We start from the raw sequence: 23,063 nt of genomic DNA, 5'->3' as shown, positions 1-23,063 counted from the left end.
GCATCAGCCATCTATGACTTGGACCCATAAAATGTGAAAGGTTCTTAACAGGGATCTTTATGGCCCTAAGGACTTCAAGCAAGCTGTTTAGTATCCCTTTCTCTTTCCTAGTAGCAGCCTATTTCCTTCCAGGGAATCCTCTTCCTCCATTCTAGTGTCTTATGAGGGTTGGTTCCAGGTGCCTGCTAACCACAACACAAGTCAGAAGTCTAGGAAACAGACCTTTTGTCTACACATCTCACCACGAAGGGGCAGCACATCAGTTAGGATCTAAGTTCTCAACCAGGGGCCATTTTTCCCCCAGAGGACACGTGTCAGTATCTGGGGAGAGTTGGTCATCACAAATGAGGGTGAAGGTTTGGGGAGGGTGTGGCCAAGGTGGCAGAATAGGAAGACCATGAGCTCACCTCCTCCCACTGGCACACCAAAATCACAACTATTTACTGAGCAACTATCTCTGAGAATGGCCTAAAGATTAGCAGAAAAGATTTTCCACGATGAAAGGAGGAACCACAATGAGATGGGTAGGAGGGGCGGAGTCACGGTATAGTCAAGACCCACACTGCCAGGTAGGCAACCCACAAACAGGAGGATAATCACAATTACAGAGGTTCCCCCCAAGGAGCAAAGCATCTGAGCCCCAAACCAATCTCCCCAGCCTGGGGGTCCTGCATCGGGAAGATGAACCCCCAGAACTGTCTGGCTTTGAAGGCCAGTAAGACTTGTATACAGGAAAGCCAGAGGGCTGAAGGAAACACAGACTCCACTCTTCAAGGGCACAAAATCTCATACGCTCAGAATCCCAGTGCAGAGGCAGTAATTTGAAAGAAGCCGAGGTCAGACCCACTTGCTGATCTTGGAAAGCCTCCTGGAGAGAAGGTAGGACATAGACACTGGCAGCAGCCATTTTTTGGAGCTCAGTCTACCACGAGGACACTGGTGCTGGCAAACACCAGTTTGGACTCCTTCCTCTCTGCAGGGGCCTCCTTCCTCTCTGCAGGGGCCCCTCCACCCACCAGCAGGCAGGCACTAGCCCTGGGACCCCCTGGACCAGGAAGCCAGCTGCCCCAGGACCCAGCCCCACCTACAAGTGGGCTGGCAGCCTCCACACAAGGAAATGCCTGGCAACCAACCAGTGCAGGGCCAGCAATGCCCACCAAACTGCCCACAGTAGTGCCACTGGGACCCAACCTAGATGACCTTCCTGCCTAGATGATGCTTTCTCCCTCTTGACCCTCCAGGGTGCATCAGTTCCAACCATGGAGGCCCAGCTTCCCATGAATCATGTGAGCTCCGATATTGTTCCAGCACACTCCCATTTGCATGAGTTAGCCAGCATCTTTCTGTTGCTGGTAACCAAGAACCTTAACACACAACTACCCAGTTGGATGAGGGCTTCATTCCAGGGCAAGGCAGGCTCACTCAGTTGCTAGGTTAAACATGCACTTAAAGCATGAGCAAACTAATTTAAACAGTTCAGCCTTAATGAACTTAACCAGAATTTGTAATCAGGAAAACTAGAAAGATACTATTTTCATTTCAGTATAAGTGTAAGTTTTGCATTGAGTACCTTCAACTGTTCATTCTTAGGGACCCTGATGGTCTGGGCTATTTGATGGAGACTGAGGCATGTTTGCTTTGGTTTTGAGTTTCAGCGCTAAGAAGGCAGAAGAAAACAAGGGGAAGAGAAGGGAGCAAGTTGTTCATTTTATGTGGCCTTGGGTGAGAGAAGGCTCGAAAGAAAACCCTGTATTTAAAGGGGAAAAAAAAGGGAATTCCCTGGCAGTCCAGTGGTTAGGACTCAGAGCTTTCACTGCTCAGGACCCGGGTTCGATCCCTGGTCAGGGAACTAAGATCCCGCAAGCCGCGAGGTATGGCCAAAAATAATAATAATAAATAAATAAAGGAAAATAATTTTAACTGGGAGAACTCTAAAAATGGAAAGATATAAGCTCCATATCAAATGGATCAATGCAGAACAGAAGAACCTTAACATTGAAACCAAGAACACTCTATATCAAGAAAAATCAATAGCAATCTTATCTGCAAGCCCAAGAAGTGTTGCAAAAAGATAGAGGCTTTGTCACCTAAAACACTTATTGGCTTCATTGAAATAAAATTGAAAATAAAAGCCTTTGAAACCATTTGGCAAAGATCATGGGAAACAGCAAAAGCCTTGTTAAATATTAAAAAATTAATAAATAGTTAAGGAAACAGAATACTTTAACAATTAAAAATCACGGCTCTCTATGACATACTGTTGAATGACAAACGCCTATATTACAGAACCACGGGCACTTCCCCTGATTGCTACCCATATCAACACTTGTGACGGTTATCTATGGGCCAGGAGATCTTCCTCTTTGAACTTTTCTGTATTGTTTGGATATCTCAACAATGATTATGCAGTTTTTTCAAAAGATAATAAACTGGAAAAGGAAGAGATGAAGGAAGGGGGAGAGGGAGGAGAAAAGGAATAACAAAAAAGACTCATGACTCCAAGCATATAAACAGCTCTGAACAAATGGGAAAGCTGAAGAAAAACAAGAGAATGGTAAAGGCTGGATGAACATTTCAGATTACTGAATTAGGATGGGACTTCCCCAGCAGTCCAGTGGTTAAGACTCCACGCTTCCACTGCAGGGGGGCAGGGGTTTGATCCCTGGTCAGGGAACTAAAATCTGGCTTGCCGCACTGCACGGCCAAAAAAAGAGAAAAGTTTATTGAATTGGGCTCACAGATCCTTGTAGCTGAGAGGGGCTTTTGATGCTGAACACTTGGCCTCTGCGCACTGATGCCAAATGGAATCTCGGAAACAGAGTTTTGGGTGAAGTAGAAAAGAATAGCTTTATTGTTTTGCCTGGCAAAGGCGGGGAGGGGAATTTGGTGAGGAGTGGGCCGCTGATAAAGATCAGGGTGTGTGCAGGGCCTGTTTCATCTGGCCTCAGGCGTTCTCCTGATGAGCTTTTATGGTTCTCGATGTTATCAAACTATGACCTTCTCTCTGGAATGAAGAATGCCTCATCAAGTAGTTTATCTTCCATCTGTTGGGGGTTTTAGTTCTGCAGAAGAGCTCAAAGATATTGTTATGTGTATCCCTTGAGGCAGAACTGGGAACCCGCCCCAAGGCTGCACTACAGTTTCTCGGCTGCTCCTTCCTTGTCTCTGCATCCCCTCCCTTCCCTGATTAGCAACTGTTTGAATCTGCCCTTTGGGACTCAGGGAAGGTCGTGGAGGCTGAAGCCTATTACCAAGAAATGGGGGGACACAGAAAGGCTTCCGTGCCCAGAAGCCCCACAGGGTCCTGCTCAGTTTCATTTTCACAAACTTCTAATTCAGAGATCCCCAAACCAGATCACCTACTAGAATCCCCTGAGGAGCACTTTTAAAATAACTACTAATAAATAAACAAGCAGCTTCTTTGGCCTGCCCTAGTTTTGACCTACTGAATCAAAATATCTGGGATGGGAGACCTCCCTGGTGGCGCACTGGGTAAGAATCCGCCTGCCAATGCAGGGGACACGGGTTCAAGCCCTGGTCCGGGAAGATCCCACATGCTGCGGAGCAACTAAGCCCGCGAACCACAACTACTGAGCCCAGGTACCACAACTGCTAAAGCCCCCTAGAGCCGGTGCTCCACGGCAAGAAAAGCGACCGCACGGCAAGAAAAGCGACCGCAATGAGAAGACCGCGCACAGCAACGCACAGAAAACCCAACACAGCCATAAATAAATAAATAAATAAATTTTATATCTGGGATGGGATTTGGAAATCTGTACATTAAAAAGCCCACTTGAGTACCGATGACCATTGAACCAGGCCAGGGTTAGGGGAACCGACCCTCCACACAGTAGAAAATTTGAGTATAACTTATAGGCAGCCCTCCCTATACGAAGCTCCTCTGGATCCACAGTCCCACATCCTCTGATTCAACCAACCAGCACTGCAGTGTTTACTATTGGAAAATATCCACACTTAAGTGGACCCACACAGTTCAAAACCATGTTGTTCAAGGGTAAACTGTAATTCTGTTCTAAAACCAGACCTGACAACCACTAACTGGCTTTCTGTCTCCATGGACTTGCCTATTCTAGATATTTCCTTTGAATGTGGCCTTTTGTGTCTGGCTTCTTTCACTTACCATGATGTTTTCCAGGTTCATCCAGGCTGTAGCATATGTCAGTACTTCATTCCTTTTAAGGCCAAATAATATTCCATTGGATGGATATGCTCTATTTTGTTTATCCATTTATCCCCTGATGGACATTTGGGTTGCTTCCAGCTTTTGGCAATTGTAAATAGCATATCAATGAGCATTCATGTGCAAGTTTTTGTTTAAACACCTGTTTTCAATTCCTTTAGGTATATGCCTGAGAATGGAATTGCTGGGTCACAGGGTAATTCTATATTTCACTTTTTGAGTAAACACCAAACTTTTTCCTTTTTTAATGTGGCTACTAGAAAATTTGAAATGCAAATGTGGCTTGCAAAATATTTCTATTGGAGAGTGCTGCTCTAGATATTTCTTTCTGCCTAAGAATTCTAACTCTTACTAACCTCTCATACATGTATACACCACTTTCCTCCAAACAGGATTTGAGGAACTTAATACTATAAAACAGATTCCATAAAACTGAAAAATCATTGAACTGAGAATAAAAAAAAAAAAAAAGTCAGAGACAGTAAAAGAAGGTAGAGAAACTGAGTAACAATAGCTAACATTCATTGGGTGTGCATTTTGTGTCAGGCTCTGTGCTAAGTGCTTACTTTATGTATTGACTCTTCCCAGAAATCTTGTGAGGTGGGCAAAGTGATAATGTTATTATCCTCATTCATTTTGCATAGAGATAATAAGCAACAAAGAGTCTAAATTCAAAGCCAGCTCTGGCTCCAAAACCCAGGCTCTTGGGTAGGATGAATTGGGAGATGGGGATTGACATATATACACTATTGATACTGTGTATAAAATAGATAACTAATGAGAACCCACTGCCTAGCACAGGGAACTCTACTCAATGCTCTGTGGTGACCTACATGGGAAGGAAATCCAAAAAAGAGGGGATATATGTATACGTATAGCTGATTCACTTTGCTGTACAGTAGAAACTAATACAACATTGTAAAGCAACTCTACTCCAATTAAAAAAAAAAACAAAAAAACAAGCTCTTGGCTTCCTGGTAGTCAAAATGAAACGTCATCTCTCGATAGCAACATAAGAGATGTCCAATAAATTATTTCCCATTCTCATAAGAGCTTATCATGAGAGGGAAACCCTGATCTTGAGCTCCACAAGGAATTTGCCCTGTGACTTTGGTACAAGAAACATTGATACAACATAATGGATAATGTCCCCAAGATAAATGTTACCAAAAGTGCAGAAGCATTCCACATCATATGAAAAGGAAGGCCATAATGTTAGGTCTTACTTTATTACATGTAATTCAGTAGGGATCTGGAGTATAGACCCAGCTATGTAACTTTTTCTCAAAGTGGATTGAAAAAGCTGGGACGAACTCAGAATAACGTTTCTCCTGCCTGGAAATGGTCTATGACGACCTCTGCTGCCCTCTGGTGGCTCTGAGCATAAAAGCACCAACAAGGAATTCCTTCCACTCAAAACTCCCAGCCCCAAAGCGCAGCTAAGCCTGGGGTCCCAGAGGAGGAGCATCTGAGCCCCACTACCACTCCAAATAGGTCTTGATCCCTCACTGAGCACCCTACGCCTCATCTTCAGTGCCTGGATGAGACACCCTCACAAACTCCATTTCATTTTTTAACAGGAAGAGCTAAATCGGACTCCATGTTCGATCTGTTTCTTTGACTTTAACCTTTGCTTTGCGTTTTGTTACTATAATCAGACATAATGGCCTGCCTCAGGGAACCCTGCCCACCTGTAGATGGCTGCAAGAAAGAAGAAATTAACACATCCCCTCACCAAGGCTGGCCATTCCAAGGGATACTTGCAAAATTTATGGCCTTTTTACTTTACTTCCTGATCTCCTCCCCCTCTCTGGGCTATAAAAGAAACTGGCATCCAAACCCTGATAAAATGATTTATCGGAGACACTATTCTGCCATCTCCTTGGTCTGCCGGCTTTGTATTCCTTCCCTCAACACCTCGTCTCCAATTTATTGGCCTGTCGTGCAGCTAGCAGAGCGAGCTTGGACTCGGTAACAATTTCCCTGTCCTGAGTGCGCTGGTGTCCTGGTCCAGACTGGAGCTGGGGTCCAGGTTGTCGTTGGAAGAAAACAATTTAAGAGCTGTTACCTGATGGTCTGACAGTCAGTATATAAGGACATGATGACAGAGTATAAATGAGGACGTATGAAAGGGAGAATATGATGCAGAGTTATCTTTGCCTGTCCCTCTTTTTCTTACTTCTCAGACTGTCGCAGTGGATCCCAAACCACTAGCCTACCACTACTTTATAGTTAGAGAAAGTAGAATATTAAAATTAGAAGAGGGACTTCCCTGGTGGTCCAATGGGTAAGACTGCATGCTCCCAAAGCAGGGGGCCTGGGTTCGATCCCTGGTCGGGGAACTAGATCCCGCATGCATGCCGCAACTAAGAGTCCACATGCTGCAACTAAGAAGCCTACATGCCGCAACGAAGATACCACATGCCGCAACTAAGACCCTGTGCAGTCAAAATAAATAAATAAGTAAATATAAAAAAAAATAATTTAGAAGAATTTTGAGGTCAAACAGACCAAGGTTCAAACTAGCCCTCTGACTTACTCTGGGACTTCGGGCAAGTTATTTAAACTTTCTGACTCTGCAGAAAGAGAAAGACAAATACCGTATGATATCACTTATATGTGGAATCTAAAATACGACACAAATGAACATATCTACAAAACAGAAATAGACTCACAGACATAGAGAACAGGCTTGTGGTTGCCAAGGGGGAGGAGGGTGAGGGAGGGATGGATTGGGAGTTTGGGGTTAGCAGGTGTAAGCGATTATATAGAGAATGGATAAACAACAAGGTCCTACTGTATAGCACAGGGAACTATATTCAATATCCTGTGATAAACCATCATGGAAAAGAATATGAAAAAGAATGTGTGTATATGTATACCTGAATCACTTTGCTGTACAGTAGAAATTAACACAACATTGTAAATCAACTATACTTCAATAAAATAAAAATTTTTTAAATAAAAAATAAAAAAATAAACTTCTGACTCAGTTTCTTCACCTGAAAAACATGGGACTTCTCAAGGCCACTATGAGGATTAAATGAGATTGTGCATGGAAAGTTCTTAGCTTGGCGCCTGGGACATAGTGCTCAAAAAGTGTTCCCTGTGAACTCCTATGGGGGAGTTTCTTCATTCTTTACTGATGCTTGTGAATCTAAATGAGGCTGCCCTTCTCTGCACTGACCTCTTTGACAAGAGGGCCCCTTGCCTGGGGCATGGGTTGAGCCTCCTGCCCCTCTCATCCCACGTGCACCACTCCCCAATTACATTGTGCCCCACCAGACAGCAGTGAGATCCAGAAGGACGACAGGGAGAGGATGCAGGGGTTCATGGTGCTGTGAGGGCTCAGTGCACGTGTGGAGCTAGGGACTTCTACCACCAGATGGTCAGGAAAGGAATGGAGAAGGGAAGACTTGCAAGACTCACTGGCTCTGGTCAAAGAACAGGTCTTGGTCAACCCATACTTGAGGACTGGCAAGTGTCAGAACCTCAGAAAATCCTGCCCAGGGTGAGGATTTATTAGAGGAGGTCATCAAGAGGACGTGACCGCTGGTTGACCCGTGCATGGGACCCGGGCAATCGGAGGCTCCTCACCCCCTCCCCCGTGCTTGGAATGTACCTTCTGCCCACTGTTCCCACAGTGGGAGGTGTTCCAAGGATGCAGCCTTAAGAGAGGGATGCTGTTGAGACCTTCTGCACGGTGTACGGTGTATGCGGCTGAACCAGGCTAAGGCCTCCCGGTAAACTTTTAAGCTTCTGGAGGCGGGTGCAGAGATTGGCTGGTCTTGAGCCCGCCCCCAAACAAACAAGTAAGTTCCCTTGCTGGTTAAAACTGCCACCTACCAATCCGAGTGGTCTGCCTCTTTCTTCTCTCTCTGCCCTCTGTGTGCCCTCCAGAGTAAGGGGCTGGTTTCAAATTTCACCCAGGAAGTTCACAAGGTGAACCAGCAGGAAGCTGAGAATTAGGGAGGGGGAGGTGTGTGGCTTTTCTACCAGGTCAGAAGCTAATTTCAGGGTGTAAGGTTAGGGAGTAGGACCAGGGTCCACAGAGGCCTTACACTCGCAGGAAGGAAAGGTTCTGATGGCTTCTTTGGTTTAAAGTACAACAGTAGGAAAAGCTGCCTAGAAAGGTCTTGGAGGCGCGCAGGGGGGAGGGGTGGGGTGTTGTAGGGTGCCAGACGTGGAATTTGGCCTCCTCTCAGCCCTTGACCTCCAGCTCCAAGTTCAAATTCAGCCCTTCAGCCCTTTCCTCCTCTCTCTCTCTCCCTCTCTCCCTCCCTCCCCTTTCTATCTTCCTCTCTCTCTCAGGAACTTGCTACCTATAGGCAGGTCAGCAGCTCCCATGCAGACAGGATGGGCTGCCCCAGATGAGAAGGAAAGATCTGGAAGGGACCCCTCTCCCAGTGCTCAGCCTGAGCTGCACCTGGAGCTCACACCTCCCTCTCCAGTCCTGCTCCCCACCCGGCAGAAAATCATCCTACAGTATTTTAAGATCCCCAGATTATCTTTCATTGAAAACTCTTCCATATTGATTTTTCCAACTAGATGCATGTATAATATTATTTTGATTGTTTTAATAAACAATAATTAACAAATAAACATTGCTTATCAAATAAATAATGATAAGCAAGCAAAACAATGGAAGAGGGATTGGCTAAAATGTTCATCAGCCCATCACAGACCCCGGTCCTTCCCAGCTCCCTGCAATGTGAGCCTGGAGCCATGGGTGTCCCTAGGATGACCACCCCGAGGCTCATGCCAGCCACTCTTTTTCAGATCAGGCAACGCTGTCATATGTCTCCTCTACTCCAAGAGATGAATGTTCTAAATCAGCAGAAACCAGAATACCACATGCCAGTATGAAGACAGAGGAGGAAAAGGGGGCACAAAAACCCAGCAGTGGTGAGAAGATTTTTTAAAATTTATACTTCACCTTTTTCCATTAAAGTTGGGAATTACAAAAGCATTTCTGCAATATTCAACATGAGCAGTGATACCTTTTTTTTTTCTTGTTACAAAAGCCCTGCCTACTTAGAAATTTCTGTCCGAATTTTAAATGCGTATGTCCTTTGACCCAGTATGGTACACACAGTTCATTACCTACCTATCCCAAAAGCATCCCCTCCTTCCTTCTTGCTAATAGAACCTCGATTTTTTTTTTTTTTTAATTCTCAGCGCTTTTTTTTTAAGTTGTGTATTTTATTTTATTTTTTTTGGCTGCATTGGGTCTTCGTTGCTGCACGTGGGCTTTCTCTAGTTGTGGCGAGCAGGGGCTACTCTTCGTTGCAGTGCCCAGGCCCCTCATTGCAGTGGCTTCTCTTGTTGAGGAGCACGGGCGCTAGGCGCTCGGGCTTCAGTAGCTGCAGCACACAGGCTCAGTAGTTGCAGCATGCGGGCCCTAGAGCACGCAGGCTTCAGTAATTGGGGCACATGGGCCCAGTAGTTGTGGCTCGCAGGCTCTAGAGCACAGGCTCAGTAGTTGTGGCACACAGGCTTGGTTACTCCGCGGCATGTGGGATCTTCCCGGACCAGGGATCGAACCCGCGTCCCCTGCATTGACAGGTGGATTCTTAACCATTGAACCACCAGGGAAGTCCCATCAATTTTTTTGTTGTTGTTAGTTGATTTACAAGGTTGTGTTAATTTCTGCTGTACAGCAAAGTGATTCATTTATATATATATATACATTCTTTTTTCATATTCTTTTCCATTATGATGTATCACAGGATATTGAATATAGTTCCCTGTGCTATTCAGTAGGACCTTGTTGTTTATCCATTCTAGAACCTCGATTTTTATAGCCACGTGGTCACCTGCCTCAGCCTCAGGGATGAAGCAGGACTAATTTCAGATCTTAGGTCACTTTCCCATTAGCGTTTGCAGACATTTGCTTTCTGGGCCTTCCTTGCAGCTCCAGCCAATGAGGTGACAAGGGAAGCCTGGGAAGGCCGTGGCTTCTGGGGAAGCCACTCTCCATCAAGAAAAGGAGAGCATGGTTTGCTGTACAGGTCTTTTCACCACTGCCCTCTACACACAGCTTCCTGTTGTGACATTTAGAGCTGCAGCAACCATCCCATACCCATGAGGTGACCGGCACAAGAACAAAAGCCAGCACACTGAGGATGGTGGAGACGGAAGAAGTGACCCTGGCCATCAGTGTTTCGGTCCAGCTGCTGAACCAGCCTCACCGCCTCTCTCCAGACTCTGACGTGAGAAAATTAAATGTCTTTATTGGCTAAGCCACTATTAGTTGGGTTTTCTATTCATTTCAGCCCAACAAACTCCTAATGAGATAGACTTGGGAATTACATTCATTCTTTCATTCATTCAACAAATATTTACTGAGAGCTTGTTTTTTGCCAGGTTCTATTTAAGAAACTAGGATTCTACTGCTAAGAATTTACCCAGATTTATCTGCAAAAGTAGGCCATGATTTTTATATGTGCAAAAATGTTAATGTCCAACAAGAGGTAACTGGTTATTTTCATGGAGCTCTACTAAAAGAATGTATGTGATGGCATAAAGGATCTCCAAGATATAGAATATATTTTTTGTCTACATAAAAAATATATATTTTTTAAATTATCTTGGTCCCAAGAACCTAAAGACATCCCTCCCTACAGCAAAGCTACCTGGAGGGGACAAAACACCTGTCTTGGAGCCAAGGGCTGGCCCCCAAGGAAGGTGACCCAAGGTGGGACCATCCAAGGGACTCAAAAAACTAGCCACTCACCCCAGTTCCATTCCCCAACTCATATTCTCCAACAAAACTAAGGTCAGCGGGGCTTCCCTGGTGGCACAGTGGTTGGGAGTCTGCCTGCCAATGCAGGGGACACGGGTTCGAGCCCTGGTCTGGGAGGATCCCACATGCCGCGGAGCGACTAGGCCTGTGAGCCACAACTACTGAGCCTGCGCGTCTGGAGCCTGTGCTCCGCAACAAGAGAGGCCGCAATAGTGAGAGGCCCGTGCACCGCAATGAAGAGTGGCTCCCACTTGCCGCAACTGGAGAAAGCCCTCGCACAGAAACGAAGACCCAACACAGCCAAAAATAAATAAGTAAATAAAGGAGTTTCTTTAAAAAAAAAAAAAGTAAGGTCAGCAAGTCCAAAAAGAGGCCTGACTGTCCCACTCCTGGACAAGTCTATGGCAAGTCACCCCGGGTTTGGCTTCCATCCTTCTCCCCCCGGCCACGCCCAACCAGCATCCATTTCCAGTGTTCTCAGAAAGAAGGGATCCCCTATCCTTCCTAAATAAGTCAGTCCCATAATCCCACAGCCACGTTCAGACCCCCTTGCTCTCTTTCCTCACCTTAGCCCTCAAAGAGCACAGACAAGAGGTTCAGCATCGGCCTTTATTGGGGAAAAGAAGCACCACACACCCACTGCCCAAGCCCAGGGCTGGGTTTCCTACGCTCAGGGCAGCAGCAAGAACAGAAACAGAGCAGAGGGGGCAATTAAAGTCCCTGGGGGTGTCACAAGCCCCAGGACATCATTCTCTCCTGGCTACCAGGACAAGCCCCCCGGAGTCACCAAAGAAACTCAGGACACCTCAGGACAGCTAGGGCACCAGGATCTCTGCAAGCAGAAGAAACATCAGGTCACAACTGTGCCCTCCTGGCTCCAGTTCCCCAACATGTTTTTTTTTCCCTTCCACCCTGGAGAAGTTTGGCAAAGATTGCTCTCAAAGGCCTTAAATGGCTCCCTGCTTCCCAGACAATCCTGTCCAAACTGGCATTGAAGACTCTTATCATTCATTGACCAACCTTATATTTCCTGTTCAAAAAACAGCCTGTCTGTTCCCTTACCCACTCTCTCACCACCTCCATCCCAGCTCCCCAAACACGTCACATACATTACCCCCTCTGTGCCTTTGCTGACCGTCACCAGACCACCCATGCAGCATGTTCTCTGTGCTCTCCTCCCTTGGTCACATCCTGCCTAGGCCTTAGGGCCCAGATCAAATCCTACTTCTAGGAGAAGGACCTTCCCAAGGAGCCACACTTACTCTCATCACCTATACACGCATACTGCCTATACAAGGGTTCTGATCTGTGACATAGAATCTTTCTCTCCAACTAGACTCTCCAGGGCAAAAACTGTCTTGCCCTTCTGGAGTCCCCACCCAGCACCTAAGCCAGTGCTCTGTACATAGCAGTTAAGGCCGTTGTTATTGATAACAATGGGCTGTACTCACCTAATTCAAAATTAGACCTGATGGTCCGGTTGGGGTTCAGGGCCAGCTGGGGTGGCAGGACTGGCGGGACACAGAAACGGCCACAGCCTGACTTGCAGCACTTTTCCCCAGCTTGGCAGTTCTCATCCGCCATGCAGCTGACAATGCACAGGCCCGCCAAAATTTTTGGACAATCACCACCCCGCCCTGTGGGATAAACAGGCATAGGTATAGAGACAGGACGGTTGGCTCCAATGACTCGAAGTTCCCATCTGGGACTTAGAGGCTCCAGATGAATCCATCCCTGATTCTAACTAGATCTTAACCAAAGATCTGGCTGGGAAACCTTGAAGTTCAAGGATCCGAGCCCCTGCAGGGCCCCAAGAGAGCATCTGGACTAATGATTTCCAAATGGCATCCCACAGGGAGTTCCCTAGAGGTACCTTGGGACTTGATACCTCTGTGGGTTTGGGGCTGGGGCGGGGTGGGATGCAGAAGGAGCAAGGCTCCCAGAGCACCACCCTCTCCCCCTATGCTTGGGCTTCCTACTAACACCCACTGCCTTCCTCTAGTTCTTTCAATGCCAACATGGGCCCCTTGGTCCTTGGAGGAGGGTTGCTTTGGGTTGAGGGGCTAGGAGGAGTGGAAAGATGAGAACCCTGACTCCTCCCACGAAGAGAAAGAGAAGGAGGCCACAGATGGCTCCCTCCCAAGCCAACCCTGGGACCCCAGGAGCACTCAAGTCTTCCCCAAAGAGCCGACATACCTCCCTTAATGTCTCCATGGCAGGCACGGCCACAGCCGGTGCTGCAGCACTTATGCCCCTGAGGACAGGATGCGTCCCCATCACACAGCTCTTCACACGGAAGGGGGTCGGCAGGACACTCACCGCCAAACTCTGCCATAAAATCAGAGCATTGGGGCCCAGAGGTGTTCAAGCCCCGTGTTTCCAGTCATTTTTATTGGGACTCTGAGTACAAAATACATTTTCCATTGAGTCCCGTGTGTATTTTATACCTATTTATGTGTAAAATGTACATATTTATGTGCATACATGTATATGCAACGCTGACACTTTATATTCTATTTCTTTTTTATTTTTAATGCCGACTGCAAAATACTAAATAGATATCCAGACTCACAGACCGAAAAGCACTGTTGAGGTCTAACACATTGTGGCAAACGCACTAGCTCTCACCTCCATATTCATCCTCCCTCCCTGCTTACTGTGGTCGACATCAACACTGCTGGCTGCTGGAATACATGCTCTTGGGTAGCCCCCTCCCATGCTGTCTCTGGGCTTGACTGGGTGACTTGCTTTGACCAACAGGACACCAGCCAAGTATGATGCAAGCAGAGGCTTGAGCAACACTTGCATACTGGGGCTTGAACACTCCCTCTTGGAAACCAGCCACCATGCTGTAAAGCAGCTTGGGCTAGGCCGCGGGATAATGAGACGCCTCCGGAGGGAGAACCTGGAGGAGGAGAGGCCATCCTGGACATTCCAGCCACAGTGGAACTTGCCAGGGAGCTCCCAGCTGCATGAAGGACCTCAGCTGAGCCACTGGGTATAAGAACTGCCCGGCTAAGCCCAGCCAAGCCAAGCCAACCCACAAACCCACACAACTGTGAGAAAGAATGCACTGTGTTAATGTTGATGACTTCAGGATTGGGGCTTTGGGGGAAAAAAAAAAAAAAAAAGAATGCACTGTGTTAAGTCGCTAAGTTTGGGGATGGTTTGTTAGGTGGCAATAAATAACTGAAGCACTTGTGAATAGAATCCCAGGCTTGTTCGGAGAGGCAGTGAGGCCAGTCAGCTAAAATGATTTGCTTCCCCCATATTCCCTTGTAACTAGGGGTGACCACAAACTAAGATATAAGCTGGGAAAACTTTTGCATTGTTGGTTCAGGGAATACAACTGTCAAACTGCCCCCTCGTTTCTTGCTTCTTCCAGTCCAAAGACAGGCAAGGAATCAGAGCAGCCTTCTTGCAACCAGGAGGCAACCAGTATGAAGACAAAGTCAAGAACTGCAAAGGAGAGAGAGAGAAATTGCTTCATCGTGAAGCCACCACACCAGCCCTGGCGCTGACTTCAGGACTTCTTGTTATGTGAGAAAGAAAAATCCCTGTTGGTTTCATTTTCTGCTTCACGTAGCCAAACACATTCTTGATGTGCCCTTTCACAGCCCCTAAGAAGATAATGGAACTCAGAGAAGAGAAGGGGTTGGCCCAGAACTGCAGAGTGAGTCAGCGGCAAAGCAGGACAAAACTCAGCTTCTTGGTTTGCAGTGAAGCACTCTTTCTACTACACCATCCTTCAGATATGTGGGCAACAGGCCAGGTCCACGGGGGCAGGCACACCCAAGAAGTCACATCCAAACCAAACCCACTCACCATGACTCATTCCTCTCAGTGTTTATTTCAAGTTTTTTAAATGGAGGGGAAAATGACAGGCAATTCAAGCTTTGTAGAAAACCAAGACAGGACTGGCCCAGTGCCTCTGAGAAAGAACATGTACATACGATTAGACACAGCTGGCTCCGGGAAGTCTGACATGATGGAAGAAGCAAGTATTGGACTCCAAGAAAATACATGCAGCTAAACAATCAAGATATAGTAACCTGGCATCCTAGGATTTTTCGGAATAGCCCCTATTTCAAATATTTTTTGCCATTGCCCGCTTGTGTCACGACTATGTGTCTTGATATTTTTTATTCAGAAAATATGGTCACTGTAACCACCACATGTATCTCTCCACACCTCCCCACCTGTCTGACAAACACTAAAATCCATTTAACAAGGAACAAAGCCTTTTACCCCACGGTTGAGAAGGCTGGGCATAAAAAAAAATCTCCCTGGTAGGGAGAAACACAGCAAAATAAACTTCTCACCAAGTCATACCGTGTGCCCTAGAGTGGAGGCCTAGAATACCACACTTCCCAGATGTCACCATTTTTCCGGGCCCGACTCTGAAGTAACCAATGCCAGGAGCACCCTGCTACCTCTGCCCTCATCCTCAGGACCAGGCGTAGAGACCAAAGCCCTACCCTCTGCCAGGCCAGGCTTCCTTGAGGTCCCTGGGGTTTTGTCAAATAGTAGAAGCAATGAAGGGACCCTTGGAAGACAGGCTGAAGCCCTGAGGGTCACAGCACATCCCCTCGGACCAGTGCCCAGCAGAGCCACCCAGTCTAATACCCTATCTGATGCTTGAATCCCTGCCAAACAATCCCCTCCTCTCAGCTTGAACAGCTGGAATTAAGGGGGCTTCAATACCTCCAAGCCAGACTATGCCATCCTTATACTCCAGCTAGACAGCCTTAGGTATAAGGAAGTCCTTCTTTATACTCAACTGAAATCTGTTTCTATTCATTGGTCCTTTTCCTCTTCCCAGAGACCTGGCAAAAACATGGCTCATGCCATCTCTTTAGCCATCCTCTGCCTTTCACTGTCTTAGCTTTGCCAGGCTAGGTAAGCTCAGTTCCTCGTAACACATGGTTTCCGGTCACCTCACAGGTATGTTAGCAGGAATCAGGATGAGAAATAGGAATGATAGCCAGAACGGGGATGGTCATCCCTAGCCTCCAGATATGCCCCTATCCCAAGATCCCAAGCTATCACCAGAAAAGTAGAATAAAAAGCTGAAGCCTAGGAAATACTCACACTTAGTCTTTACCGTTGCCCCAGCTCCAACCTTCCACTAGGGAAGAACAGCAGCTGCTGGCAGAAAAGTGAAATTTCAAAACTTCTTAAGCCAAGAAGGGCCCTCTGAGCCTTCAGAGCTACTCCTCTTCTCTTGTAAACAGACAGACACCCAGAAGGGGGAAGGATTGGCCTGAGGTCAATGGTCACAGAATTGGGTCCCAAACCCCCAGCTCTGACACTAGGTCCAGTGCCCTTTAATCCACATCATGGTGATCCCCTGCACTCAGCAACGATCACCCAAAACCGAATCAACAAGCACTGGGACTCAGCTCAGTTCTGCCAAAAGACCCAGTGGTAGACAGTTTTAGGGGTTAGGAAAACTTACAAATAAACTAGTGTGCCTGGAACCCTCAAGACCACTCCTAGTTTTGGTGATTCACTAGGACTCACAGGACTCGGCATACAGTTGTACCCATGGCCATGATTTACGACAGCACAAAAATACAAAGCAAAATCATCAAAGGGAAGAGGTGCACGAGGTGAAGTCCAGAGGAAGCCAGGCGCAAGCTTCCAAGAGTCCTCTCCCAGGGGAGTCACACAGGATGACTTCATTCCTCCAGTATGGAATTGTGACAATACATGTGAAGTGGTATCTACCAGGGAAGCTCACTGGAGACTTAGGGTTCTTCCTGGGGGCTGGTCACATGGGCGCTCTCTGCCTAGCTCAAACCACTCTTATTAGTTACGGTGGCAGGAACCGTCTCAAAATCCAAATTCCCAGAAGCCCACCAAGGCCAATCTTGTGCGCAGGCCTTTCTGAGAATATCAGTCTTGGGCCTGCTGTGTCAACTCTTAGCTAGCTGTACAACCAGCAGTGAGGTTTCAGAAAAGGGGACCCAAACACACAGGGAGCCCATGCCATCAATGCATACGAAGGACACAATGTACATGTCGTGGGACTTCCCTGGTGGCGCAGTGGTTATGACTCTGCACTCCAGGGCTTCCCTGGTAGCTCAGTGCTTAAGAATCTGCCTGCCAATGAAGGGGACGCGAATTTGAGCCCTGGTCCAGGAAGATCCCACATGCCGCAGAGCAACTAAGCCCATGCGCCACAACTACTGAGCCTGCACTCTAGAGCCTGCAAGCCACAACTACTGAGCCCACGTGCCACAACTACTGAAGCCCGCGCACCTAGAGCCTGTGCTCCGCAACAAGAGAAGCCACTGCAATGAGAAGCCCGCGCACCGCAAGGAAGAGTAGCCCCTGCTCGCCGCAACTAGAGAAAGCCCGCACACAGCAACGAAGACCCAATGCAGCCAAAAATAAATAAATAAATAATAAATAAATTTATTTAAAAAGACTCCACGCTCCCAGTGCAGGGGACCCTGGTTCGATCACTGGTCCGGGAACTAGATCCCACATGCATGCCGCAACTAAGAGTTTGCATGCCACAACTAAGGATATGGCAAGCCACAACTAAGGAGCCCGCCTGCCACAACTAAGACCCAACACAAATAAATAAATAAATAAATACATAAATAAATAAATGTTTTTTAAAAATAATAATAATGCACATGTCGTAATAAGCAAACAGAGGGTCACGGGGTATCAGGAGGGTTCAACTTTCATGCAGTGGGGGGGGCGCCATGAGGGAGCCAGAGGGGACAACTCTTAGGCCATAATCTGAATCTTCACTCCAAAATCTCCTCCCTCTCCTCCCAAAGTTGTCCCCTTCTCAGTAAAGACCACCACCATCACCCAACAGCTCCAGCCAGACACTCACCACCCTTTTTGACACTTCCTTTTCCTCAACACCCACATCTGCTAACTTCTTTCCCCAGGCCTGTCAGCTTCACCCTCAAAAGTACTTCAAGTCTGCCACTCTTCCAGGTCTGCACTGTCACCACCCTGGTCTGAGCCATGATCACCCCCCATCCAGCCTGGCATATTGGCCTCTTAACTGGCCTGCCATCTTCTACATTCGCCCCATCCATTCTTCAGACACCAGCAGAGTAGCCTTTTTAAAATGAAAACTGGATCAGGCCTCTCCTGCTTTTATAGCCCCCTTTAAAGGCCTCCCACTGCACTTACAATAAAGCCTTAGACAGAGGCCCCGGAGACTCCCCCAAAGCCTGGACTCTGCCTCAACTGGAACCACCTTCCTTCTCCATCTCTTTTCTCCAGCCACACTGACCTTTCAACTCCTTAAAATAGTAAGCCCTGCCCTACTCTACTGCTTTTGCCCCTGCAGTTCCCTCTTCATAGCACTCCACCCAATGGCCAGCTCCTTCTCATTCTCCAACTTAAAACGATACCTCCTCTTTCCCTCTCTTTTCTTTCCCTTCATTGCACTCATCACGACTGGTGGTTATTATTGCTCGTTTATGATTATGTACTGTGTCTCACATCAGAGGGTGAGCTCCATGAGAGCAAGGGCCGTGGCTACCATGCTCACCCCAGGATGCCCAAATGCCAGGTAGGGTAGACACTCAATATGTATTGAATCCATTTATAAGTGAGCAAGTGAATAGATAGGCCAGACCTCAGATAGCTGGAGGGAACCTGAACAGCGAGGTGCTGGGCATAACTATATGAGCTGTCAGGCATTATTTGGCAGGTTTTGTACAAGTTTCTTATGTACATTTCTTCTCAACTGCATGCTGTAGACTGAATATTTGTATTCTCCGAAAATTCGTATGTTGAAACCTAATCTCCAAAGTGAGGGTATTTGGAAGTGGGGTCTTTGGGAGGTGATTAAGTCAGGAGACTGGAGCCCTCATGAATACTAGTGGCCCTTACTGCCCTTCTGCCACATGAGGTCACAGCAAAAAGACGGCAGTCGACAAACCAGGAAGCAGGCCCTCCCAGACACTGAACCTGCTAGACCTTGATCTTGGACTTCCCCGCCTCCAGAATTGTAAGAAATAAATTTCTGTTGTTTATCAGCCACCCAGTCTATGGTATTCTGTTATAGCAGCCCAAATGGACACTGCATTATCACTCTATGAGATAAATACCCTTATCTCCATTTTAAGAATGATAAAAATGAGGTTCAAAGAGATGAAAGGACTTGTCCAAGGCCACAGAGCCAGCAAGCAGAGGAGCCCGGTTCAGGCTCAGACCCGAACTGCCTCAGGGGAGCAGGTCCCAGGGTCTGCCCTGTGCCCTCAGGCACCCTGACATTCCTCCACGTTACCAAACAGACAGGACAGGCTATGGTAAGCTTCTGGCAAATCAGAGCTTAATGAAAGCAGAGATTATTCACAGCCCAGGAAGGGGAGTTCCCTGTGCAGTGGGCTGTAGCAATGAGTCCCGCTGGGTGAGTGGGCCAGCCCTCCTCCAGGACTGGAACTGTAGAAAAGTACTTAGGTAATATCCCAGCAGAAATATTACTTCCCACCAGACGAGGAACCCCACTTGGCCAGTGGGCTCTGGGAGAGGTGCAGAGAGATCCCTGCTCTAACCTGCCAAGCTCCAAGGAAAGAGGAAGCCCCATCTCGGCTGGCCAGGGCCCAGGGCAGCTCACCAAGCTGCCTTGCCTGGCTGCCAGCCTCACCCTCAGCCCCCGCAATTCAGCCATCACCTTCAAACACTGCGAAGATTGTACCAGGCCTGACAAGTTGACAGTGAGTGACCCGCGTGAGACAGATTCCCAGGCTCTGGTTCCAGAGCTGGCCCTCCAGAGTCCTGGCAAAGAGTACAACACTCTATTCTCCCTTACGGGCAGGCTGCCCAAGGGAGCTGCTGAAGCCAGGCGCAGACAACGCCACTGGGTACAGGGAAGGGGGCTGCTACCTGGGGAGGTTTGGCTGGAAGGAGGCCAGCCTTCACAGGAACCCTGAGTTCAAAGTAAAAGATGCAGATAATCAATGGCCTGTTCTCTCCTGACAGAAGGCAAAGAACTGGGGACACGAGTGATTAAAGGAGAAGAGACCCCCCCCAAAAGGGGAAAAAAGAGGTGAGCTAAATTTCAAGAGCCAACCTAGGAGACAGGAAGCTCTCTGGGTGTATCTAGCCCAGAGGCAAGATCGGAAAGGAGACTTGGATTTCACCTCTCAAGCCAGCATCGCCTCCTCGACAGAGCCGAGCACAGCCTGCGCCGCAGCGCTTCCGCCTGGCCAGACAGGCAGAATCCCCCTGGTATGGCTCTTGGCATGGGTTCTTATTGCGAGGGCATTTTCCTTCTTTCACTGCAAAAGTTATCGCTTGAGATTGGGGTAACTGGCGAGGCCTCAAGAAACAGGGAATGGAAGGCAAATGTACTTCGGGGACTCTTAGTCTCTCCAAAATTCCTGTCAAAAATATTTCTGGGGCTTCCCTGGTGGCGCAGTGGTTGAGAATCTGCCTGCCAATGCAGGGGACATGGGTTCGAGCCCTGGTCCAGGAGGATCCCACATGCCGCGGAGCAACTAAGCCCATGTGTCACAACTACTGAGCCCGCGAGCCTAGAGCCCGTGCTCCGCAACAAGAGAAGACACTGCAATGAGAAGCCCGCGCACCGCAACGAAGAGTAGACCCTGCTCACCGCAACTAGAGAGAGCCCACGCGCAGCAACGAAGATCCAACGCAGCCAAAAATAAATAAATTAAATAAATTATTTAAATAAATAAATTTAAAACAAAATATTTCTGCAACCACTTTCCCCTTCTCCCACACAGCCGCTAACATGCACCCAGCACCACACACAGACCAGCCACTCTGCAGAGAGAGAGACAGAAAGCTTGGGGCGATCCTATTCTCACCCTAGGGTGAGAGCCCTCAGGAAAAGCTAGAACCTCTAGTAAGCCAGACTGGAAGTGCTATCTCCTTGTCCAGAGAGGACAGAGAAAGCCAGGAAGACCTATCCTGGCTGTCCCAAGAATCTATGTGTCCAGTTCTGTTCTACAGAGAAGACCATCTCCCCAAATGAGGACCCTCACTCTGGGAGGAGGCAGGGGATGACTTCTCCTCTGGTCGTTTTCTATTGCTGTTAGCCAGGGATCCCAAATGATAGCTCACCATGCTCTCCTGCAGTCACCCAGGATGCCACGGACCCAAGAGCAAGAAGTGCCTTCAGGAGGAAGAGGCAGCTCGACATGATGATGATGCTGAGGGTAGAGATGAGAACTCAGTTCAGGCCAGACGTGTACACCTTGCCTTGTATCAATACATCAACCGAGGGAAGGGCAAGACTAGGGGATTGGTCTAAGGCCAGCCACAAAGTTTTCCCTTTCACTATAATCCCCAAGGATGTCTTCTCCTGACAAGAAGAAAAGTGACTGGTTGCTGGTATGTGGGAAAATTCCTGGCACTACCAAAAGACACACGTGATGGGAATGATCAAACTCTGCAATATACACAACATCCCTGGACAATGATGAGGAATCTAATGGGCAACTGAGAAAATGGAGGGATGGCCATTGGATAAAGGATCAAAGAGAGCCCTAGAGGGTTTTGGAAGGACACAGCTACAGCTGTAATGAGAGAGGAAAGGACTAGAGACACAACTAAAGAAAAGAACCAAAGCTAATAAAATGCACTCTGGCTCCTGTCCATCCTAGCAACCTAGAAAACAGAGAATGGAACAGACTGCTTAGAAACTATCCAAAAACTACAGAAAAGCAGTGTTTAGATTTGTTCAGAACTAATATAAATGCACCAAAAACCTACATCTTGGTCCCTCTAGCCCATACAGGGCATTCTTGGACTATATGAAGGTTAGTCGACAAAACCCGAAAGAACAGTTGCTATGACTCAAGTAGTAACCTAGGTCATATATACTCCCTTTCTTTATCTCTTCTTCCTACATTTCTTTTTATTTTTCTTTATCTATTCCTTTGGTCAACCATGATACCCAACAATGTCCACTGGCATTGCTTAGCCTATTAAGGTTAAAGGGTAAAAACCTCCTTAATAGGGACAAAGAATTTGGTACCAGAAAGTTGCCTTATTGTTTTAAGGCTGATATTGGAGCGTGGAGATAATTAACATTTATTGATGACCTAACATGTGTTTTATACACATTATTTATTTTATGCCTCACAATAATCTTGCAGAAGTAAGAAAACTAGTTCAGAGGGAAAATTAGCCAAGGTCATTAAGCTAGTAAGTGGTGGCTGCTGGAATTTAATAATAGTAATGACAGATAACATTGTTTGAAGGTTTACTACTGCCAAGGTTCTAAGTACTTTACATGAATTAACTCAATTAATCCTCATTGCAACCCTATGTGTTAGGTACTATTATCCCCATTCTACAGATGGGGAAACTGAGGCACAGAAAGAAATGTGGGTCACAGCTAATAAGTAGTAGAACAAAGGTAAGCAGTCCAATCCCATAGTCAATGTTACCACCATATCATAATGGACTTGAACTCAGATCTTTCTAACTGCAAAACTCATGCACTTTCTACTACCCCATATTATGACCTGATAAAAGTAACTTTATCTACCACCCATAAGTAGATCCAATTCTATTCAGGGACGTCTTACCTCTAATGCAGAGCTAAGGGGGCTCTGGGGAACTCCACAGCTGTTAAATCCCTGCATCCCCAGCCCATCCCAGTATCACGCATCTGGGGAGAGAAGCCCAGAATCTTCATTCAGATGCCTTCAGATGCCTTCAGACGCCAAGAGGCAATCCCTGGGGTCAAGGCCTGGAGAGACCGCTGGGTGAGTGGGATGGCATGGGCCAGACCCCCTCTTGTTGGGTTTCGGGGTCCTCACATTAGGCCCATCCAATTCCGGGGGCTGAGTGCCAGGCATATTAAAATCTAGTTTTCCGGAGACAACTGCAGACGCCTCGGTACCAAACGCTCCCCTCCGCTCCCCAACACCGGCCCGAGAAAACCTGCTCCCCTCCTCCTGCCCCGCACTTCTCCACGGGCCTTGGCCCGGCCAGAGAAAGATCCTTGACTGAACACCCACAGTTTACACCCGAGGCGCGGCCGCTCCCGAGAGGGAGCCTGGCCAACCTACACACAGAGCTTCTAAGCTTCTGGGACCCGGCGAGACGCGGCGGCTCGGTTCCCCTGGTAACCCTGCAGCTCACTGCGTCGCGCTTCCG

At 47.5% G+C, this 23,063-nt stretch overlaps 2 protein-coding genes across 5 annotated transcripts in view; both read right to left on the bottom strand.

The window, feature by feature from the left end:
* Positions 1 to 7,908, bottom strand: part of WFDC8 (WAP four-disulfide core domain 8) — a 123,555-nt gene extending 115,647 nt beyond the window's left edge. The window contains exon 1 of one of the 2 annotated variants that reach the window (XM_082361820.1): positions 7,824 to 7,908. The gene's annotated coding sequence lies outside the window, so the exon portion shown is untranslated. The remainder of the gene's footprint in view (positions 1 to 7,823) is intronic. The other variant, XM_082361821.1, reaches the window with a different exon arrangement.
* Positions 7,909 to 11,541: 3,633 nt separating this feature from the next.
* On the bottom strand, positions 11,542 to 23,062 carry WFDC3 (WAP four-disulfide core domain 3). Of its 3 annotated transcripts, none has more exons than XM_082361843.1 (5): positions 22,976 to 23,062; positions 21,018 to 21,106; positions 13,143 to 13,274; positions 12,398 to 12,583; positions 11,542 to 11,778 (listed from the first exon to the last, which is right to left on the bottom strand). In XM_082361843.1, the coding sequence occupies exons 2-5, from the start codon at positions 21,094 to 21,096 to the stop codon at positions 11,762 to 11,764; spliced, it is 414 nt and encodes a 137-aa protein (XP_082217969.1). In that variant the 5' UTR covers positions 21,097 to 21,106; positions 22,976 to 23,062; the 3' UTR covers positions 11,542 to 11,761. The 3 variants fall into 3 exon arrangements, with proteins under 3 accessions (XP_082217969.1, XP_082217967.1, XP_082217968.1); XM_082361841.1 differs by having other exon boundaries at positions 22,490 to 23,019; XM_082361842.1 differs by having other exon boundaries at positions 21,018 to 21,109; positions 22,576 to 23,019.
* Between the last annotated feature and the right edge of the window lies 1 nt (position 23,063).

The sequence above is a fragment of the Balaenoptera borealis genome (genome assembly GCF_965194805.1).
Source record: "Balaenoptera borealis genome assembly, chromosome: 16".
NCBI lineage: Eukaryota > Metazoa > Chordata > Mammalia > Artiodactyla > Balaenopteridae > Balaenoptera > Balaenoptera borealis.
Note: the sequence above shows the minus strand (reverse complement) of the source record. Positions and strands in the feature narration are given on the sequence as shown.